Source organism: Poecilia reticulata, chromosome 7, assembly GCF_904066995.2.
Source record: "Poecilia reticulata chromosome 7, P_reticulata-male-v2, whole genome shotgun sequence".
Classification (NCBI taxonomy): domain Eukaryota; kingdom Metazoa; phylum Chordata; class Actinopteri; order Cyprinodontiformes; family Poeciliidae; genus Poecilia; species Poecilia reticulata.
In genome coordinates, this window is record NC_088836.1 from 4,979,685 (window position 1) to 5,004,142 (window position 24,458).

Consider the following 24,458-nt stretch of genomic DNA (forward strand, 5'->3'; position numbering starts at 1 on the left):
GTGAATCTACATATTCAGCTCTAAGCTAAATATTTAACTTCAAATATTTAGCTCAGAGTTAAGTATATAGTTTGAAGCTAAATGTTTAACTTGCTAACTAAATATTATAATTGACTTTGAAAATGAATCCAATTTTTTTTTCTCTTATGACAAACTAAATAACCCAAATTATTGTTAATTTCTAATTGAGTAAATTTACAAACGGCATATCTATGACTTCCTACGCAGGAGTTGTCTCTTTTAAAGATAATCCGATATTGACCAACAATATTTTTGTTCTGGGAATGTTACAATAATAGCTCTATAATTGTTCTCACAGTTTTCACAAGAGCCTAATCGGAAAACTCCGTAGCCTACTGACAAGGATTTTAAAATAAGACAGACGTCATTAATTTACTAATGGTCATAAAAAACAGGAAAATATATATATTTTAAAATTGTAGCCATTGGCAATCCATTATTAGATGAAGGGGCAACAATTACATAAAAATTGTTACATTTTCTTTTTCAACTTGGGGCGGGCGGGGGGGATCACAGAGGTCCAATCAAATTGGAAATCGCGGTGGGAAATTGGAGGTTTCTCACTAGCTACGACCTCTTCATCTAATATTATAATATTGTAATAATAATACAACAAAGTAAGAATATGTATGCACTGAAGATGTTTGTATCTAAATATATCTTTCACACACAGTACTGTACATTATCGTATTGGGAATATTTTGTTCTGGGTGTGACCCTCCCACTGGGCCATGTGGGCAGTTACCCAGGGCTGCATCACCAACGGTGGTGGGCAGTTACCCATGGCTGCAACAGCGGTGCACAGGCGCCAGATACTGCAATTAAATAAAAACTCTCACAGTCAGGGCACAACTCCAGATGATGTGTCCTGTTTGGTTGGGTTGGCAGGAGGCAGGGCTCGCCTAGAAGTACCACTGTTTATATGTGTAAGAGACAACACTAACCCTCACCCTGTAGTTTTTGAGTGTTGTAACTCTGAAAAAGTTACAAAACTATCTCTAACTTTCCCCGTCCTCATATCAGTGACTGTATATGGAAGAGCTGCTGAGAATCAAAACTTATTAGTCTTGCTGATATGAATCCTATTTTTGCAACTCAGGTTTCTTGTGAGAAATTGGATGCACATCTTTATATCATTTCATCACAGTGTTGTCCTTTGCTGCTGTTGGATGAATAACATAAGATGGATGGAAATTACCCCAGTACCAGAGAGAACCTTGGCTGGCTAGGCCGTGTTGCTATGCTGCTACAAGGAGGGAGAGGGAGAGAGAGGCCTGGAAGACTGGGGGGGAGGCGGAGGCCTCATCTGCAGTGCTGTGTGCAGAAGGAGTGCTTAACATCACTGAACGGGGGAAGAGAGGAGAAGAAGAGAGGTGAGGGGGAGGCAGAAGGGTGGCGAACAGAGCTGGGAGGGGGGAGGGGAGGAAAGTGGGAGTCAGAGAACACAAGAGAAGCTAAGATGGGTGATAGGGAAGGAGGAGATAGAGGAGATGGCAGCAGTGGGGGAGTCCAAAACTGCGCCCTCTGTGCTTGGAGATGTGGTACAGCAGGGCATAAATATGTGCAATCTTAAACACAATGAAGGCCTGGCTAACTGGCTGGACTGGTCATATCGACCTGACCAGCTTCCCAAATCCTCCTGAATGGGGAGGGCTGGTGATGAAGTGACAGTTAGGACAGCGAAGGAAGGGGACGTTTCCACAGATTCTCCCACACAAGAGATGTTAATATTCCCCATCTGCACAAGCATTGGTAATGGGTGCAACTCTTCTGACCATCACATGCAACTATAAAGGTCACGTGTTGTAGATATAATCCTTTATTCATACAGGAAAAATCTCTTGAGACTCATTGTCTCATTTACAAGAGAGACCTGTTACATCACAAATAAAACCCCCATAAAACAGTAATACTAAACAATTCTACAAATCAATACTACACATTGTCAACAGAAGGGTTTTCAAAGATCAGGGTGGAACAAAAACTGGGACAATAAGAGAGGGAGACAGACGAAGGGAGGCACGCTGCGAGGACTCCTCCTTTGCAGAGCTGGGTGATGGAGGCTGGAAAAGGGAGGACTGGGGTGGAGGTGGGGCTGGGGGATAATGGGGTAGGGGAGGCGGGGGGGGGGCGGACAGAGACAGTTGCAGGCCTGTGAACTACGTCTCCTGCAGTTACAATGGTCTTGCTGCACATCCACAATACAAACAACGCAGGGGAGAAGGAACATGTTAAGCCGAAACATTGAGGAGGTAAAAAAAAAAAAATGGAATAGTGGTAGAATAGAAAAAAAAGATGTGTGCTTTTGAACCTTTTTTTAGAAGGACTTACATTTTTATCCATCCTTCTTTGCAAATAAATCTAGTCCAGTCAAATTACATAAAAACCATCTGAATATTGATTTTCAAATCTTGGCACAGCTTCTCAAATGGACTTAGTCCTAGAATTTGAATCTGCCATTCTAACACACAAACATACTTTGATCTAACCGTTCTACTGTTGATCTGCCTGGATGTTCTGGGTTCTTGTTCTGATTTAAAGATGAAACTCTTCCAGAGTGATTTGCAGCCTTCAGGTTTTCTTGAAGGACTGCCATGTTTTTAGTTCCATCCATCTTCCGATCAACACTAATCAGCTTCCATGATGCTGCCGCCACCTTTCATTGTCAGGATGATGTTTTCAGACCAGCCAATGTACAGTAGGCAAAAAATGTATCTTTTTTCACATACATTCTAATAGCTAAATAAAACTTAACACAAAACCATCAATCCATCCATCCATCCATCCATCCATCCATCCACCCACTTTTTTTGTCAAGAACAGCGACTGTGGTATTTGGCCAGGAGGAGGCACTCTAAGAATGAAAAAATGTGGTAAACGATTCCTGCCTTTTTAAATAATTATTTTTATATCATATTGTGATTTGTAATTTTTTCATGTTAGTATGTATACAAAATAAAAGTTATTTAAGAAGGCAGTATACATAACCACATTTCAACCTGTCTTCATAACTGTTATTTGTACCATAACTGCTATTATTATATTTGGGGATGTCAAAAATTGATATTTAAAATATGCAGTAATACAAATTAAAATACAATTTCCTAAATAGCGTTTTTTTTCTTTTTATTGTAGTTTATGTTGCTAATATGAAGTGTACTTCGTTGGTTTCTTGTTCAGTCTTATTTTGACTGGCTAAGAGTTAGCGGCTTTTATTTTGAAGCAACCAGCTCTCCCAGTCCTGAGAAGAGACAGGCAGCCCGAGGCAGGGACCAGGCCAGCTCAGACACAGCGCAGGCTGCTGCTTGGATAACATCGGAAACGATAACTATGAGAGGAGATAAGTTCACCAGCTGAGCCGAGCTGGCTGACAGCAGTTGTGCCGATCTCTACACAGACCTCTGAAACTGGTGGTAGCCGAGAGTTCTTGGGACAGTTTGTGGTCCCGGTAAAACAACTTGTTTTTTCGGACACTCCGGTGGCAGTAGCGGTCGCTGAAGCGGCGGCGGCGGCTGGAGCAGGGCGTAGTGTGCGGGCTTTGGCGGCGTCGATGGTCCTGCTGCTAGCGAAACATGAACAAAAACCACCGAGTACCGAGCAGCCGTTCTCTGAGTGCCGTGGAGGTGAAAAGCAAGGTGACATATATACTTTTTATTGTCAGTTTTACTTTCTCTGTGTGTGATGCTAACTCATTGTGGTGATTAACATTATTACTCCTGCTAATTTAGCCCGCTAAGTGGCTTGGTAGCAGGTTGTGATGTTCCGATTACAGATGCATAAACCTGAGCTTTACACGCAGTTGTTCTGTTTTTACTGTGTGGAGTTCGTTGAGTTCGACACATTTTAAGGTAACTATTTTGTGGTTGTATTTGCCAAGTTTTATGGCTGGCTAAGTTTGAAGGTGGAGGTTAATGTCAGCTGACTCCGCAGCGAGCTAGTTTCACCTGTCGGCTCCTTCCGCCGCTCCCTGCACTCTCACCGAAGTTGTAACAATTGCGTATTGTATAACTACTAGGAGATATACGCGCTGTAGCCTCATAAAGGGTTTACAACAAACGGAAACATGTTTAAGGCGTCACAATAAAACAATTTATTAAATACCGGTGATATTATTTATTTGTGTACAGATGTCATTCGGCTTACGTTCGTCTGGCTTCTTCCGCAGAAGGCTCTCTGTGTCCTGTCTGTAGCCCACATTGAGGAATTCTACCGAAAACTATTATTTACTTTAATACAATGACATAAACTATGACATCAGTTTTTGGCACAAATACAAATTATTTTTATTATTTTAGGAGCGCTCCTCAATCTAATGGGGCTAAAGTTTATAAATGCATTGATTGCTTTACAGTTGACAGGAATCGGCCATTTCTCATCTTTTTATAGTTATGTGCCATACCTATAAAAAAGATAAGGAGTCAAACTTACCTATTTTTAGTAGAGCATGTAAAAAAAAGTTGGGGGGTAAAGTTATGTGAACCATTCTGAAGTTTTTGACTTTTTTTTAAATTTTGTGATTATTGGTCTGATCTTTGAAACTAATGGAAAAGTTTTAAAGTGATTTAATGAATATTGAATCATATGATGTAAGATGTATATATAGAAATTTGCAGAAGAAGTTATGGGGTGTTCAAGAGGTACACTTGCAAAGATTTTGAGACACACAAACATATACTTTGGGGCAGTACAAGTACAGAGTAATTAAAATTTCCAAAGTCCCTTATTAATAACTGGGCTTGTTGTTGAGGGTCAGATCAATGGCTGAAGTCAATCTTTAAATAAATGTATTCGATTTAAAAAATTCTATTTACTTGCTGTTGGTAACACAAGTCAACATGCCATACTGGCCAACTGAAACTTCACATTATCTCACTGTAAACAATTCAGTTTTTTTGTTGTTTTATTTCCTGGTATGTTTGATCTGATCTTCAAAAATAGCCCTGCTTTACTTTTGACTTCATTAAATATGTATTCAATAGAGATGTGCCGATCAGGCTTTTTCCTGCCGATACCGATACCGATCACCCAGGAGGGCCGATCACTGATACCGATCATATAATTCTAATTTTTTAATCATAAGCACTATGGTTACATTATGTGGAAAAAGGAACAATGAATTCACCTTAATTTAGATAAAAGTTTTTAAATAGCTTTTTCCAAGAAAAAACAAAACAGGCATTGTGCAAATTGTACTGCTATCAATAATACTTACAGACTGAATACATATGAAGGCTCTGAAGCGGCTAAATAATGCAAGATTCAAGTATAAAACTTAACATTCAAAGGCAAATACAGGTTCCATTACAATAAACAATCCTGAGTTACTGAATGAAAACTTCCTGATAGCATGGCGGCTAGCTGATTACTGCTAGTTCTGATTGGCTGTTTCTGGCTGAGCGGAGTAATTATGCAGAACAGAGAAGAGGCAGAGATCATCGATTATTTTTTCAGACATTATCTGTCTCATGTTAGGACAGCGAAAGTTTTAATACGCATGTAAAATGTATTTTTTTTTTAAGTTAGATGCTGCAGCTTTAAGCAGAGGTTCGGTGTGAGAGTCACTACCAGGTGGAGCAGAAGCGGCTCCGTCTGTGAAATATTACTACCTGTAGCACGTAGCAGCGGTTCAACAGCGAGAGCAGAACTACCGTCTTACATCGCAGCTTGAAGACTTAAATAATTTTGCGGGTTATTTGTTTAGCTTTCTGACCGTCATGCTAATCCGGGTGAGTGTTTGTAGCTGTGCGCTGCTTTACCTATCTGATCGTCTTTTTTACTGCAGTGAGCCTCGATGTAGCCAAACTCCGTCAAGTATGCCATTGTTCTTATGCCATATTAGATTCGTAGTGTTGATGCATTTTGACGTGCTTCACCCCATGTGCTTAAATTTTCCGCCGCAACACGCAAACTTCCCCATTCACTCAGTGCGTTATAGTTCCACATCACTTAGGATTTGTTGCTCCGCACTTGCGCAGTGTGAAGGAAAGAGGAGACCAGCTGCATAGGCAGGCTGAGAAATGAGATGCAGGTGATCGGTTTGTGTGATTGGCAACAAAAGACTGTGATCGGCGATCACCGATCATAAACTTTTTCCCGGAAATCGGCCGATTATGATCAGTGGCCGATCGATCGGCACATCTCTAGTATTCAACAGTAGGGTGGGGTACCCTTAATAAGATTGATATTATTGTTTCCAACCACCTGTGTGATCTTAACATATTGGACTTGTGACAGAATTTGTGACCAACAAATGTTGAACTCTAAACAATCTTTTGGAATATTATTAATATACACAGTACACACAGAGAGCTATTGTAATGATATATTTATTGTGCAGTCCATACCTAGAAACGTGTATTTTTCAACATTATCTACAATATTTAATTGTATTTCTGAGGGAATTTTATGCTTTGAAAAAAAACAAACTTACCTCAATTGTTTATTAATTTGTTTATACTGCTGCCTCCCACAATGCTATGTAATTTTACATGATGTAACCTTTTGAGGGAAACGGGAAAGACTTAAGTCTTTGTAGTTCCAAGTAGAAACAGATGAAAAGCTTCAGGTTGCTACAAAAGGTTTTCTGACAAACTGGGATAAGGTTCTCCGTCAGGCCAACAGGTCACAGTTTAATTTGTCAAACCTATAATCAGCACGCAGAGGACATATTTAAATGCTTAGATGTTTGACATCATTCTGTAATAATAAGGTTAACAACCATTTAATTGTGAATTGAACTAAATGTGTCTGAAATTACTGTAAACAGAATTGTTGAAATATAGAATTATCTTTCTGGAGCACCGCTATGTTTAGATTATATTTATACAAACACTTCTGTCAGATTTTAGCAAAAATCTGTCGCCTGTGTCTAGACTTGTCACAATAACAAATCTTGCTGGAAGAGAAATTCTTAGAAGTTATTGTGACAAAATGTCTATATTGTTGTTTTGTGGCCATTTTCAATTAATAAAATGTTAATGGCATAATAATGCAAGAATACGTTCTCAAAGACCAATAAACTTTAAATTCAGATTAACATCCAACACTGGATCTGGAAGACATTTTAAATATCCAAAATAAATAAACAAAGCAACAGAAACAACAAATAAAAATAATTCTAAGTCTCTGCAAACAAAATAGTCTGTCAAAAAACAGCTAGTTGAGACCAAAGCACCAGACTGAAGACTTTTGTTGTCCAGTTTTTGGTGGAGAGAAAAGAGAAATGATAAATCATGCAAATGGAAATAAATGAGCTTGTTTTAATTTTTCATGCAATTAACTGATTTGTTGCTTATTGCGACAGGCCTACTGGTATCGGAGAAAGAGAATTGAATGTTTTTTTCTTTTTAGATGTTTTTACATGAGCAACAGTCATTTGATGCCATAAATTCAGAATGCATGGGTAAAAATTAGATGTAAAAATTAGACTGATGAAGCAGCAAGCAGTACATTTTAACCTTTTTTCTCCAGACTTGCCTGTAGAAACTCACCAAAATCATTGTGTGCTCTAAAGTCCAACCTCTTTTACTTGAGTTCTACAACTTAATCTCTACATTGCTGTGCACTGATGTGCAACAAGCGCCCAAGTTGGCAGTGAATTGTAGCTTTTTTTTGGTCCATCCTGGGCAACAGTAACCACAACAACCAGAACTTGTCAACATCAGCAGGGAGGCTTTCTACGTGCTGATGAGATCAGACGTCTGTAGTTTGACCCTGTCTGCTATTATGCTGAAAATCAGTTTTTTTTTTTTTAAATCAAATTCCATAAGAACGCATCCTGTAATTTACTGGATTTGTAGTTTAATTCCTCAGAATAGTTTAGCAAAACTCACTTGATTCTCATCGCACACCGTTTTCTGAACCTGTTCCGACTTCTCCGATATTATCCGTGTTAATATTCAGACTGTGATCCTGTGTGTCCTGTCCCAGTTTGGCGCAGAGTTCCGTCGGTTCTCTCTGGATCGCTCGAAGCCAGGCCGCTTTGATGAGTTCTATGGCCTTCTGCAGCACGTTCATCGCATCCCCAACGTGGAGCTGCTGGTGGCCTATGCTGATGTGCACGGCGACCTGCTGCCCATCAACAATGACGACAACTATCTTAAGGCCGTCAAGAGTGCCAACCCTCTGCTGAGGCTCTTCCTGCAGAGGAAAGGTAACATTTATTGTTCTTCAGTTTCTGCGTGTTTTTAAATGACCTAGCTTAGAAATACAATGCTGGTTACGGACCGTAACGCTTTTTACTCTGGACAGTCGAAAAGTTATGGTTTTGATGTATATTTGAAATCATACACAACTCCCGGCAAATTTAGCGTCAAATGTTTTTCAACCAATCAAGACGTTTTTTGTTTTTTTTCCAGAAAGGAAATTAGACAAAAGATAATGAAACAATGTAAAAGGAGTGTCAGTTTTGGAAAAAAAATAATGAAATGAAATGTCATGTTGAAAATTAGTTGTACTCTTACCAATAATAATGGTGAGGTTATCTTCATTACAGCAGTTAAACCCTTCTTAGAATTGTTGACCAGCGTGTTGCATGTTTCCACTGAGATTCTGATGATGTATCGTTAGTGATGAGCCTCCTTACCACCAAAGATAAGATTAGATTCAGATGAATCTATGGCTGCGTTGCTCCAAAATGTTAACATTACTCTTAAAATAGGAGGAAAACTATTCTGGTATGACTATTTTTGACCCTCCCTGACCAGACTTCCTTCATTTTGAATGATCAGCAGTTGTCCGATACTTGTACGTAAAACTGATCTTTTCCTCTGATCTTATCTGACTCTGCAAAGGTTGCAGTTTATAATTATCCCCCCATTATGGCCTACTTAGCAAGTTTGTGGCTATAGGGACTTTTCAGAAATAAAAATTTTTACTGGCCAACTTCAGAATCGACCATAAAGACCAGTGCTCGGCCAGAAAACTGCAATTGATGCATCCTTTGAATAATTATATCTTAATGCTTAATTCAACTCTGGATATGTTTTATTCTTAAGTTTTGAAATATGTTATCAGGTTTAGGTCAAAGGTTGCAGGATTTTAATGGAAAATGCCAGGTGTGCATGTATCACAAAATCTTTCTTGCTCATCTGTATTTGTTTACTTTAATTAGTTTAGTAAAATGTACTTCCCTCACAGTCCTCCCATTACAGTGCATGACAGTTTTCAGCTTTCAGAATATATGAGAGGTTTACTTGTGAGAGTTTTGAAGTTAATGTTTCTCATGTTCAGGCTTTGCAACACTTTCCTGTCTGTTTGGATTTTTAACCCTGTGAGTTTCCAAGTGTGACCTGTTGAATGTTGGGAGGATCCCAGGGTCTGGTGGCCGAGGGTGTTTGGAGGGAGGTGGGGTTTAAGCTGTCTCCCTGTGCCATATAACCCTATAGAAGCTAAGCCACTTTGTCAGGAGGAGATTAGCGAGGTGAGTGCGTAGCGCTGCATGGGGCGCTGTTTGAATTACACGCTCCAGACACAAGCTCACGCTGGGTTCACTGCTGTTCAGAAACGCACCGGAACAACATGAAAACACGGCGGTGGAGCCAAGCAGGGAGTGCACATCACTCACGCTGTTAGGCATGTGCTGAAATAAAAACCAACAACGGTCGCCCATCAATGCAACCACAACCCCCCACAGATCCTATTAACCTCACACTCCTGTCCCCCTCTTGGTTTGTTGCCCTCCACTGCTCTTCACCCTACCAGAAGGCACCCGTAGGATTAAGTTGACAGAGTCCTGCAATGTGCGGAAGCAGTACATTAACATTGTAGATGTTTCATTCATTCAACACTGACTTCTTTTTAAACACCTCAGTGATGCTACAAGTAGCTTACTTTGAGTCTTCTTCCCTTAGTCACAACTTCCATTTGAAAGAGTGTTATTGTTACTGGACCCTGTCTGGATACAGAGAGTTCTCTGATAAGGAAAAGATGAGATATTTTAGTTTCTGATTAAGCCTGGCAAGATTTTTATCCTGATTTTTGTCCTGATTTTCCTCTTCCAACAATCTTAAGGATGTGCAGATTATCAAGATGACCCTTAAGATAAAGTTAAGAGATGTATACTTGCTGTGTGTGGCATTAACATACCACACACAGCAAGTATATGCAAGTATATGATGGGCAGTATTATATAAATTGCCCTTTTTTTTTTTTTAAGCTTTTATGTCATGTTATAATGTTATTTAATCATCAAGCATACTTGGAGTGTTGCCTTGATTCTTTCATGTTTAAGATTTTAATCTCCATGACAACCATTCAGCTGTGCAAACGCCTGGATGGACCTAACCCCACTTTCGAGGCACAGCTCCTCTTTGGAGCTGCAGTTTCTAAGCTTCCGTTTCACAGAGCAGCCCTCCCTTGCGACTCGCCCTCCCAGCTCCTCCAGACTAACAAGCAGCAATTAGCAAACACCTGATGCAATTACGCATCTGTTGAGCTCATTATATGAACTACTTCTCAGTGAAACACTGGTAAAAACGTTGATAAAGGGTTAACAGAGGAGCCTTGTTGTGATGACTTCTTGAAGGTGGAGTTTCAGAAAAAGCAGGAGTTTTTAAAGAGACAGAGGCCCAATTTTATACAAGTCAAGTTTCTTTCAAATCATAAGAAATTGTTATAGCATTTTTATAACAATTGAAGGTAACATAAATACTTAATTGTGCTATAAAAGGGCACTATGTGACTGTAAAATATATAATACTGCCACTTTAAGAGTGATCTTGTTTGTTCTGAAGGAAGTCAGGACTGCTCCAGTCTAAAAGTGGGGATATTCATCACTTTGGATAGTCGGGGATATCGCAGTGTGTATGATGTTCTGAGGATAAGCAACAATGCAGCCTGTTTTAAATAAAGAAAACAAATGACTGCCAAAGTGGACCGTAAAGTTTGGTGTACTTTTGTCACAGAAACTATTTTGATCGAGTTTATGGGACGAGTTTCTCAGATCTCCGTGCGGCCGCGCGCATAAACTCTAAGTAGACAACGCATTTGATATGGTTTGATGCATCGTGTAACCGGAAAAATAATACTTAAAAAAAAAAAAAAAAAATCTGCGTGATGCACAAAAGCTTCTCACCGGGCTGAACCTGCACGATGAGGTTAGCGCTGCTCGTTATTCACAAACGCTCCGGCCAAGCGGGACAAAGATAAATCATTCTCACCGCTCCACAGCGTGACCTCTGAATTCGCTACAAGTTATTCCTGCGGTTCACATAGAGATGCACAACCAGAGCTAACGCGGCGGGTTTTAAACTCTTACCTAGAGTTCTCCAAAGGATCATAATTCCTCACAGTAGGTTTATGTGAATATCCATACAGGTCAGCCTGTGTCCAGTTTGAGTGAAAGGAGGCGCGCGCGATCCACGCTGAGGTAAAGCAGCGGCAGCGCGCAGAGGCAAAGCGCAGAGGCAAAGCGCAGAGGCAAAGGCGCCAGCTGTGTGATTGGTCCGCTGTCGAGTTTAAATGCATAAACTATAAACCTATCATTTAGGAATAAATCTGCTCTGCTAGTGAAATGCAAAGCGCAAAAGAGACGCTTGCAGCCCGGCTTTAAAAAAAAACAACGTTTTTTTTCTTCTTCTTTTTTTCCCCCTAGAAACGTAAACAAGCAACGCTTAGCCTGGCGGCGGGGCTAGTAAAGCATGGTGGGCCGCCAGGCTTATAATACACTGGGGAAAACCCTGCACTGTATGACCAAACCTCTTAGGTTGTCTCTTAGGTTTTGAGAATTGGTCGACAATTTAAAAATCTTGCTGTGTGAAGCAGACATTACCTGAACATTGGTCACCAGCCAATTTGTCTGCGTGTCTTTATGTAAAACGTACAGTTGAGCCCTAGTGAAAAGACTTTTACCAAACAAGAGGAACCCACTCCTAACCTACTGCTAATACCTTTGAGATTCACTTGTCATATTTCTATAAATTTCATAAACTTTTAGACAGATGTGATGTTATTATTGGATAAAGTGAACCTTCAAAGCATTGACGAAGAGCTCCTCTTCATTCGTGGAGCAGTGAACTCTTATTAGAGGGCTTAGAAATGTGTTTAGCTCTGAAATATAAACAGCTCTGTCTCCAGTTACAGCGCTTGTTTATCATTCTCAAACTGGCAATTTCACAATATGTGTGTGTTTAGTCTCAGTGCAGATCCGTTTGCACCTAATGAGGGTTGTTCCCAATGTGGTTTTTAGTTTTATTCTGGGAAACTGACTTGGGTATCGTACATGAGCTCGGTGATCAATGGGTTTTGTTCATTTCTGCAGACATTTTGATAGATGCACTGATGTGAGGCTGCAAGTGGAGTTTGTGGCTGTTTGCTTTTTGTATAAAGAGCTTTGTTGTTTTGTGTATCAGTTAATGTAGGCTAACTTTTAAACTTTAATAAAGTGCCAAGAGTGTGTTGATGATGACTGAGCTGGCTGTGATGTGTTCTGTTTTTACGAGCATTATCGGTGTTGGAGCGGCTCTAAGGATTTTTCCATTTAATCTTCCAACATGTGTAATGTCGATTTCTAGTTGTCAAAACTTGGTGTGTTTGGAAAACTGCAAAAACTATAAAGAGAGAAAAAAATCTCAAGTCTCTCCTCTGTAGTCTTCGTTTTGAGTAGACACATTGATTTTTAAACTTGCTGAATAAAACTATATGTTGGGAATATTTTCTGATTTAAAAAATAAATTGTTTTGTATGTGTCTTCAGCTTGTCATACACTCGCTTGTTTTCAAACTTTAAGGGTTGTGAATACATTTGGCTTTTGACACTTCTGACTTCTGTTTTGTTCTTATGTAACTAAACCATAGGCACTTAATTTTTCTAGTTAGAAAAACACTTAAATGAATTATGAATATAAATGATCATGAAAATGTGACTATTTTAAGTATATCAGTACCAAAAAATCTATGATGCTACCACGTTGATGTGTTCAAAAATTTACATGCAATTATAAATTACATTTTATCACTTTCATCCATCACATTTTGTGGAAATAGCAGTCCCCGTGGGTTTGATTTCATCTTTTGTCATTCTCACCAAGCTTCACTGATTTGTCCAGATCAGCATTTAGTGATGTTGTGCAAAATATACATCAACTCCAGAACAAAACCAAAAGTTAAAGGTCTTGTCTAATTGGCCACAGTTAAACGAGTCCTGTACCAACACTGCCTAAAAAGCCACTCAGCTTGGAAGAAATAATTACTTCAAAAAGGCAAATTACTGTTCATAACTACTCGGAGACAAATATGTTAGCTTCTGGAGAGATGTCCTGTTGTCTGATAAAATTAAAATCTGGCTGTTTGGTCACATGAATTTCAACCTGGCCATCAACAAGCTAAAGGAGGAGTTGTGAATGATGACGGTGATTTTCTGCGCCGTTTTAGAATTGTAGTCTGCCTGTGGTTGTAGTATGGGAATAGCAGCGGAGAAAGTGAACAGAGACAGTCAGTCCATGCTGGCCATCCTTTCTAATATTGAGCTATTAAGTTGAAACAAATGGAATGCATAAAATATTTTATTGCTGGCAAAGATGTCGTGGCCCTACTCCTCACAAGGTTTTTATTTTATTTTATTTTTTTTACAGCAGACACATGGTAAGCTTCGACGTGATGCATTTCACATGTCACGGCCAAACATTACCGATTGGATAAAATTAAATTCAATCGTTTCAAACTTCAACAGAGTCCATGCCTCCAGCAATCAATCGTTTCTAATAGCCGAAGGTCCCCTGTAGGAAACAAAGCGTAGAACAAGGGGCTGCTTTTTACTAGACTTTGACTGCCTACTGGCATTTATTTATAAGTTGTATAAATATTTGGTAGACATAATCTTTGTGACACTGACAGCTGGATCATAAAGGAATATGCACTATGAAGCCTAATGAGAATTGTGTGCACAGCAACAAAATGCCTTAAACTTTACTCTTGCTCGGACACAAATGGTTTTGTTCAATTCCTCTATTACCCTGGTCAAACTACACACATAGGCAGACTGCAGCTCAAAAACAGCGTAGAAATTCAATGTCATTATTCACAACTCCTTCTGTTTCTCAATAAGAGAAACTCCAGACGAAACTCGGAATTTAGCTGACTTGCATAAGAAGGCAATGGCCAGGCTAAGAAAATTAAAGGACGAAATGACCAGCAATGCATGAGCAGTTTTGCTCATTCAGTTTAGCCCCTGGACAAATCAACCATTGCTCATTAAAGCAGAGGGCAGGAATGCTTGGATTCACAGTCCCTCATGAGAATACGTTAGGAGTTAGTAACCAATACATGCAAGAGTCAGAGTGGGGGGAATGTACATTGTGGTTTCGGTACACAAACAAAGCAACGCATCAAGTCGGTTGAGAGGCAACAATGTAGAAGCAGAGTGACGCAAATGGAGTGAAAAATTCACATTTACAGAGCAAAATAGAATACCAATGAGGATAAAGGTGAAAACAGACAAAACAAGCACAACAAAGTTCGTCATGGTCCAATTGAGTGAGATCTTTAAAGCTGGATGGACATGAAAGTGGCAGGTGTAAAAACCATGCTGCTTCCCTAAGTAGCACACTGACAAGGCAAGAGAAATCAGCCACTCCACCTCCAGATCTAAAGTTTTCAGACCAACATTAATTACTCCCAAGGATGCTGAGTGAGGGAACGAAGGATTCAGAGCACTTGAGGAGGAATGTGTGGAGGAGGCGGTGCATATCTTAAAGCTAATGAGAGAGACTGAGGGATGGACGGGAGGCAGAGTAAACGGTATTAAAGCAGGAGTAATGTAGAAGGCTTTGTTTTGGTAAGTCGTGTAATTAGTGATGCAGGGAGACAAGAGCGAGGGAGCTTTAAGTGTGATAGGAATGCACCAGGAGGTAAAAGGAGGGGAGCAGGATAGTGGGAATAGTATTAGAGAGGGAGGAATGCAGAGAGAGGCCCAAGATAGGGTGGGTGGGACAGAGAAAGAGGGGAAGAAATGAAGAGTGGGAGGGAGATGGGGAAGCAGAGGAGGTGGAGGCATTATGGGTGGTATGTGGCTAGCGTCTGATCACATCCACTGGGTAGATTAGACAAGACAGCAGGCCAGACTAGACCCTGAGCTTCAGAGCACGGCTCAGTCAACAAGGGCTATAAACGGACAAAGAGAGGCTGGTGGAGAAAGATTTAAAAGGAGGAGAAAAAGCTGAGAACTTACTCCTTCAACTCTGATACCTGACTTACTGAAACTTTATTCAAACTGCAAGAAAATAGAGGCAGAGAAGAAAGAGAGCAGATGGGATACAGGGGTATTGGGAGGCTGCCTGAGTTCTTTTAGCTCTGAAAAGATGAATGAGTCAGAGCAGGAAGGAAGAAGGGGTTGCTGTAAGAAAATCCAATTTGAGCTGCGGTAAGAGGTAAAGCTGAGGTTTAGGGCGTGGCTGTAGAAAGAAAAGTCTTGATCACAACCAATTCATAAGGGATAATCTGGAGAGCAAGACGAATGAGTGATGACGGGAGGACAGAGGTAGTGAGTGAGCTGGACGTTGTACAGATCCAGAAGACATGAAGGAATGCCCACACCATGTCAGGTGGATGTGTGACGAGAGACTGCTGAACCACGTCTGCTTAGATTCATGTTAGAAACGACAACTGATGAACTGTCGCTGGAGAGCTGCTTTACATTTCACAAGCTGAAACTTAGTCTTTGTTGTGTATTTTAGTGATGATCTCAGGTGTTGCAAATAAAGCAGTCAAAGAGGAAATTGTTGAGCTTTTATTACATTTGTCAGATTCAGACTGGAACAGATGAAAGTAATGGAGTTCTTTGCCCATCAGATATGAATATGATGTTTTGTTTTTGCTTTTTTAGACAGTCGAGTTGACAGATTTACTTCTTGCTGAGCTTTAATTAAAACCCATTTCTTCTGCCCTGTGGGCTTGGTGTTGTGCTTATATTGATATGCAGCATAACTGATATGCTTATCTACGAATTTCTTTCTGCACGCTGTTCCAGCATGTTTCATCTGATTGGCTGTTCTCTGTAGTCAGCAGGCTCAGACAAGCAGCTTCCCAAACACTGTTGCCTTTCTGCTGTTGGGACACTTTCTGCTTAAGGTTCACAGCATCCAGTTAAAGTCCTCCTACTAAGTTATAGTAAACTAATTCAAATAATTATGCAGATTTGTTACCAGTTTTTGATTAACGTCTGTTCATTTTTGGCAGAAAGCATTTTGCTTCCACTTATTCTCCAGACTAGGCTTAAATAAATTAATAATATAAATTGTAAATTAAAAGTTTAATTTGTTTTGCAATGTGAATTCATCTAAGTTTTTTATGTAGTACTCCCTCATAATAGGAGGTGGCTATTAACATGTCACATTATTTTTCTCTGCTCAAAATATAAATCCCTTTTTCAGTGGCAACCTGAAACAAAGAGAAATGTGAGAAAGTGGTCACAGGAAGCTGAAGAAGCCCTGAAGGGCTCTCTTGAGGTTACAGACTGGGTTGCTCTGTGCCAGACACGTAGAGAGAACGGTAATGTTGCAATAACATTTAAGTTGCCTCTGCAATTAGTAAAGTGTTTCTGCACTGAATACATTTAAAACACTGCAGTAGGAGCCAAAGAGGGAGGTAATTGCAGAAAAAATGGCTAAATCAAGAGAAGATGGAGAAGAAAGCCAAAATAGGAATCTGTTGGATCAGCTGAAAGCAGAAATGTTTCTGCTGAGAGGTGGACCAGAGTGGCCAAGGGACAGGTTGATGGGAAAGGAAGACAAGAGCCAATGAAGGAAGCAAAAACGTCTCTGTCAGCACTAAACGAATTGATGGAACTGCTTCATAACGCAGTGACAAGATGGAACAGAGCCGGCCTAAAAGGCTTAAAACGTGCTGTTCAAGTGAAAACTGGTGGAAAAAATGCATTTCTTTTAAGCCCTTTTAAGTAATTCTGTATGTGCTGCTACAGTGCAGCCCTTTTCTATGAGGTTCGGGTTTTTATTCAGGTTTTTCCCAAATAGATTAAAAGATAATAAGACAAGACTGATGATTGTAATTGAGAAGTTATGTCTGACATTGTATCAGGAGGCCTGGAAGCAGGATGATCAGTCTGATGAGGAGCCTTAAATAATACATTTGGTCTAATTCCTCGGTGTCAGCCTAGTTACTCATGGCGACGTTCTGGCCTCCCATGGCCAGCAGTCGGGCGAACCTTTTCACATCGGTCCATTGCTCTGCTTCAGTTTGAAAAAGCGCTGGCCTTATTCCGCCGCCTCCTCTCAGGACTCTCTTTGACCTCCCTCTTCAACTTCTTCTTCTTCCTCTTATCAGCAGCATTAAGGCTCTGTTATCTGGGAGGTATGCTTACCACACCAGGAATAGTAACAGTTCTGGAATTTACCCCTTTGAAAACATTTTTATTTATTCACCATCCCAGTACTGTTCCAGCTCTCCTGTCTCTTCGTATTATTCGTTTCTGTCTCTATCCTGTATTGTGTTGTTTTCCACCTTTGCCTCTGCTGTGTGAAAGTACACTCACACATTCTCCTCCCTCTCCTCCTACTCCTCCTCCTCTTGTATCAGCCCGTGTTAGGAACATCATGGCACCGGCTGAGTAGTGAACATCCAAGCTTGTCATCAACAAACCTGACTGTTTCCAGAACTCCACAGTCTGCTTGTTTTTAGTTTGCTCTTCTGATGTCTTATATTTGGCCATTTCAAACTAATTACTTAAACGGTGAACACAGTGTGTTTATGTTAATATACCAAATGGCTTTTCCTCAACCTTTTATTTTTATATGTGACTTTTGTATCTTATTTTTTGCTAAGTTAGCCTGGTTTTTAACTAGTCCATTGTAGCACATAAATATTCTTTGGTATTAATCTTTCTGTTGTAGCTCTGGCTGTTTCAGGTTATTTTCCTCCTGGAAGGTGAACCTCTGCCCAGACAATAGAACAACATCTGTATATCTTAATGCCGCTACCACCATCATGTTGTCCTCAGAGTTTGCAGTAAAAGTATATATAGGTTGTCTTTCTACTGTAGCTTTCTTCTAAGGCTGGACAATAAATTTATAACAATATATATCGTGATTCATATGTTTGATAGAATTTTCAATACGCAATATATAGAACATTCAATGAACTCTGATCCAGTACCTCAGTGCGGCATTCTGAAGGATGTAGCCAGAGGAAGGAATTTAACTGTCCGACCTCGAGCTAAGCAAGGCTGGTTACACCAACTAAGTCACTCACTGTAACGAAAGAGTGCAGAAATTACAGAGTAACATATCGTCCACTTTCTTCCATAAGGGCTGGATTTGTGGAGTATGTGAGCAATTATTATCAGTTATTCTTTCAGCTGATTTTTCCCTTCACTGTCATCTGCTTCTTTGGTTATTGCTCTTTTAATCAAGGCAGGTCACTTTAGGTGGACATTTTTGTTCTCATGATGCTTTTTGTTTGCTAATGTTCATAGATGAACTGTTTACCAATTCTGACTATAAATTGGCTGGTCAAAAAAAATTGGTACCGCACGACATTATGATTTCTTTTCATTTTGGAAGATCGGCAATTGTGACAGAGGGCTGACTGATCATCAGGTCACATCTGCACATGCTCAGTTAAAAATATTCACAACTTAGTGACTTTGTTGCTATATTTACAAACTTTTTAGACAAAAAAAATTGGTATTGACCAAAATTGGAATCAGCTGGTCAGGCTTTTTAAAGACCTGTGTGAAAAGGTTGAAAGGGAATGAATACATGTTTGTCAGGCTTCAAGCTGTTACTCTGTTGGGCTTCTCATCACTCCTGTTTGTTGTTAATGTTACTCAGCAAATTGTTCTAGCAATTTGCTTCTAGCAAACTGTTCAAGCTGATGTATTTTTAGCTAAAATATTAACAAAAATGCTACAGTTGTCGCAGCTATGATAACGTTTCTCTGCGTGTGTGTTCCCGGTCATGGTAAAACCTGGGAGTAGCGTCAAGTTTCCGGAATTACAGGTAGTGAGAAATAATGGCTCATTAGAGTTATTGCTAGAGATAATTCTGCTGCATTGCTAGAGATAATTCTGCTGCAGAGAAAGCATCTTATCACTCTGGACCATTGTAGTTTTGATACTGAATACCAGCAGCAAAGTAGATTTCAAGGAGTGGCTGTAATGAGAGTACTGAGAGAAAGTGGATGCATGAATGCATCACTGGAGCAGGAAGTGTATTGAATTTATTTTATTTCGACCATGATAGAAGTATAAAATCACACATAAACAAGAAATGCAAAAGACAGATTTTTATACTACAATAATCTTAACATGCTCAAAAAGGAGTAGGAAGAAGTGAGAAACTTATGAACTCCTACCCCATAAACTATTAATGCTCTCACTATATGTTCATGTTTTATTGTTTATGCCTTTTATGAGCAGAAACTGCAAGGCAGTTTCTGTTGTGGGATCCAAATATCAGGACATTCAGCTGATTTGGACTTAATATATTTAAAATATTGTATAAAGCTGGTTTAAGTGGTTGAATGAAAATAATCTGAATAATGCTTGTTTAATGTGATTAATTGATGAATAATCGATTACTGAAAAGAATTGTTAGCTGCATCGGTAGAAAACATACAGAAAACCAGAGCTCAAAAGGATCAAACAGTAGGCCGTACTGGGAAGACTCTGCCAATGATCATCAGTGATCATAGATCTACTGTTACCTGAGAGTACTACAACAATTAGAGGAAGCTTCTGTGAGGCTGAGCTGTCATCCAGAAGCTTCCCTCCTCAAACAACCTGAACTGACAAATTGAACAGGTTTCAATTTGACCACATTATGTGGCCTGAAGAGAAATGGAGCAGCTTTCTATGAACCACAAACAGCAAATCAAGATTGTTCTTACTGGATCTAAGGGCAACAGACAGTTTTGCTGCTAAGCAAATTTCAAGCCAAAGTAAGCTGAGTAAAGTGGCTTGGCCACCATGTTATAGGAGTGTTTCTCATACTACACTGTAAAAGCTGTATGTGACTTCAAACATGTTTCTGAGGCAAAATCAAGAAATGCAAAGAGACCAGGAATGCTGTCTCAAGGTGCTGGGCTGGAATTACCTATTCACATGTTGGTCAGCTGCATAGTACACAGATGTGAAGCAGAAGCATTGGCTGCATAGCTGAGTATTAGCTCTGTGATTGCGTGGGAGGTTAAATCTTCATGCATTTTTCAGTTTACACAGCAAATGTTTGAGTTTGTAAAGTGAACTGTAAACAGTGTAAATATACACTGATAACTTTATCTTTTTTTCATTTTTTGCTTTGGAATAGAGTACACGCTGTTCCTAATGCATTTGCATGTGTGGAAATACAATGACTTCCAATACTCGTTTAAGCACTGCCATTATTTTGAACACAACTATACATCCAGGTGACAAACAGGAAACAGCAAAAAAACTGAGCGCCACCTCATGCGTCCTCCCCGGGGGTCATTTTCTCCTCCATTGATGTGGTTTCTTCCCTCCTCACTAACCCCATTCACAGTGTGGGATGTCAAAACAACCACTGCATTGCTGGAATACCTAACCTGTGCGGAGTGCAGGACCCTAACTCAGCAACTACCTCAGGTCTCTGTTTGTATTACTGGCTTGAGCCCACAGAGTGACAAAGGAAACCCACTGAGCTGTTTTCAGAATTAACCCTGGGTTAATCATGATTTCAGTTTGGCCTTTTAGGCGAGTCTAATGACTCACAATGGGGAGTAAAACACAATACAATATAAAAGCAAAAATTCCTGACTTGGAAGTAATTTTCATGCATACAGTAAGTCACTGGATGCTTATGAGCTTGTTTTATAAAGGAAATGTATATCCAATCTGGATTTTATGCAGTTTTATAAACCTGTATAAACCAGTTTCTCTACTGGTTTTTAATTCTCGCTCAATTTTTGTATATTCAAACATCAACTTGAATTCTCATTTATTCCCATATTCAATAGTTCAACATGTAAGTAAAATGGAATACCTCTTGGTTGACAAGGTGTAAAAATGGCAAATTTCAGTAGTTACAGTAGTGTCTACAAATGTCTGCTTACGGTAAGAAAACTATTACTTTTAATGACTTCTCAGAACATCACTTCAGAACTTCTCCTTTAGGTTGAATTAAGTATGAAGACACTTCCTATAGTGTGTCCTATGCCACTTTAGTAAAACTCAAAATTCTAATGTTTTGCAATCATGGATAAACCTTAAGTGTCTTTTCAGACAAAAGAAAATCTGTAACAGTTAAAATCTGAATCAGCAAATTGGGCTTTTTAAATATCACTGATTGGCCAGTAAACTGCTATAAGTGGATTACTAAAAGCTGTCATAAATGGGGTTTTGCTAGGATTGTAGAATATTTCAAAATGCTAAGTGTAACCAACAGAAAAACATGATGGTGCTGATACTAGTTTCTAAGTAGATCTACTTTCTAAAATACTGGTTGACAGTATTGCCCTGTGACAGACTGGCGACTTGTCCAGGGTGACCCCGCCTCTCGCCCGGAACGTTAGCTAGAGATGGGCACCGGCAACACTCCTGACCTAGGCCTGTCGCGATAAATGATAAATCAATTAATCGGACGATAAATTAAACCTATCAACCTCATTTTAATTATCGTTTTTATCGTCTCTTCTGGCCTTTTTTCTTTCTGTTGATGACAATGACTGTAAAAAAGGCTCAGCTCCGGTGCTCTCCACTGATCCTCCCGTCCTCATTTCCTTAGTCTAATGTCCAGCGCACATTACACGAGTTGTCGGCCCATTTTCAAACCCTGAGAGACACATTAGCCGACAGAAATCCCAGGTATAACGGTTCGATCGGGTTCGTCGTGCCATGTGGTGTCCAGCCACATGGGCACAAAATAATGGTTAACTAATTTTAAAACCAGGCATTAATCAATGCTTTACTAGAATCTACCTGTGATGCATGTGGCTAGAGTCAGCGTAAAGTCCTGACTAAATGAAAATCATTATAACCTATTTATGTCACGTTACCGAAGAACAGCTGAAAACTTACCGGATTTATCAACTGCGGTAGCAATTTGGCTCCAACTCCTCTCCTTGTCATTTCTATATTCTTTGCACAAAATGTTGAATAAACATTAATGTTGTTACCACATATCATCTCCAATGTCTGCTGGACTTCGTGTTGCGCCGTGTTAGCTGTTTGGGATTCCCCTCAGAAAGCGCGGAGGAGAATCCGAGCTTTCTGATTGGCTACCTGTCACATTCAGTGTTAAAGCTCCCAGTCGGGGAAACCCCCAGATTTAGATCGGAGCGGCCACGACGATCTACCGTAACCCACCACACACTGCAGGATGATCGGTTAGATCGGCCAACGATCTAAGATTGTCATAAGGGGAAAATACGGACAAAAAAATGGTGTAGTGTGAACTACTGCATTAGGTAGTCGGATGTGCCCATCTTCTCTATTTAAATCTAGTGATTACTGAAGGCCAATACAGACTTCATGATATGCACTCTTTTGGTTGTTTATTTCCACTTTGGCTTTATGTTGTTTAGTTTTTATTCAAGTACGTTTTTTGTTAATGGAGACTGAGAATCCATTTCATTTTTGTTTTTGGTTGTTTTATTTAGTTTATCAGTTCCAGTGTTACGTGTTCTTTTGAAAATAAGGAGCATCTATCAGGAAATCGCATGTATTCTTAGTCATTTCCATTAAATCAGTGTCAAAAGGTCTTGAAACAATATTATCATTTATCGCAATAATTGTTTAGACAATTAATCGTCCAGCAAAATTTGTTATCGTGACAGGCCTATAAGGGACAAGGGTGTACAGAAAATGGATGGATGGTTGACAGTAAGAAACCTTTTATTTTTATCCCTCTCATAGTTCCTCTATGACTGTGCAGGTTAATTATTGGCCAAATATACTCATACCTGTACAGTCACTGTGCAGCGCACCACAGTCAACCTTTGTAGTGTTTACCAAGCACTGAGTGACTAAAGGCAATCTAATTTATGGCGTGAAACCTTAGACCTTCCTGTGAATAAGAAAACTGTCAGATTGGTTTTAGGCTGTAATAACTAGCATAGGATTCATATATATTTAGTTCATATCATTTAGTAACCTTCCTGTAGACGTCATCAGGTAATGCTGTGCTCTAGCCAGCTGTAAAGTAAATAATTATTGTTTTCATGGTGTCGAGTTAGTAGACATAAAGTGTTTAAGAGCTGAGCTGTGCAGTGAGAGCGTGTTGGAGAGACCCAAATTCATGTTATCTGCTCCTGCTTAGTGTGTATGAGCATCACTGACGGTCAGGTCTCTCGTATGCCGGTTACGGATGGATGGTTCAGATGAAAAGACGACTGGTAAAAGTGAAACAAGATTTAGAGCTCAGGCCCTCTCACACGCATGACCGCTCTGACCGAAAAGGCCTTGTGGCAGCGATGGAGGAAAGATATGCTTGTGTGTTCAAACAGCCAGCGGTAGGTCATTTAAATGCTACAATCCTGCAGAATTTGCAGATGATACACTTGTACGTTTCAGCTTTTTAAGATATCAGAGGCGTGAATACGTTAAACTCATGCCTTGTGGGAACTGAAAGGTGAGCTGGCCGCTCTTTCTCGGGACAATCGATCCTTTGTTTTGGTTTCGGGATGGAACGGGGAGTGGTGCGACACGTACCTGTCAGAACCTGAGAGCTGGAATTTTCGTCAGCTGCCTGAGCGGATACTTTTCGAGGTTGCTTTCACACACTCGGAGAGGGGGCAGATATTCAAAAAAGTGTCACTAATACTCTATTTATAGAGCTCCTTCATCTAAATTGGATCGTGCTGAGTGCCATACATGGAGAGAATGAAAACTTTGAAGTCTTTTCAAAAGAAAATGATAAAAATAACTAAAACCCAGCAGGACGTTAATGACACAGCCATGACACAGATGTTAATGTTTAGCTGTTGGTACATGCTAGTTAACTATTAGATTCAAGGTTCAGTTTCTTCCTCTGTAAGCCATGCGCCACTGTAGTTTGTTGATAGCGTACACTGTGCCCTGAAAAGCAGTTCTCTTTTTTGTGATGCTTTGAAAGTGTTTTGGGTTCAGGATGTACACTTTTTGTTCTGTCCAAACCAGTCAGAGGGGTTCATTGTTGGCCTAAAAACATGAAATACCCAGAAACGGGGAGCGTTACCCTGTCCGACCTGCTGCAGCTCACTCAGTAATGTATTAATTCTGCAGAAAATCTTCAGTAAATTGTTGGAACATGAAGAAATAGGAGATGATTCCAGGAAACCACAGAAGGATTAGACTCATACAAGCATTAAACCACAACTCAAAATGGTTGGAGGGAGTTCTGTTTTCTTTGTTCCTCTTTTTATGAAGTTCACCTACAATAAACAAACTGGCTATTTTTGCCTGTTTTTTAATTAACAATAAAGGGTTGTAGTGGTGTCACTTAGTGATTTCAGGTGCATCCATTCTTCCAGAGTCCACGATGTACCAGTTTA

General features: G+C 39.8%; 1 protein-coding gene across 1 annotated transcript in view; it reads left to right on the plus strand.

Moving 5' to 3' along the window:
* The first annotated feature begins 3,260 nt into the window (after positions 1-3,260).
* pard6b (par-6 partitioning defective 6 homolog beta (C. elegans)) overlaps positions 3,261-24,458 on the plus strand; it is a 28,078-nt gene continuing 6,880 nt past the window's right edge. The window contains exons 1-2 of the mRNA XM_008412815.3: positions 3,261-3,656; positions 7,951-8,173. Of these exons, the coding sequence (XP_008411037.1) occupies positions 3,594-3,656; positions 7,951-8,173 (286 nt within the window). The 5' untranslated portion in view covers positions 3,261-3,593. The remainder of the gene's footprint in view (positions 3,657-7,950; positions 8,174-24,458) is intronic.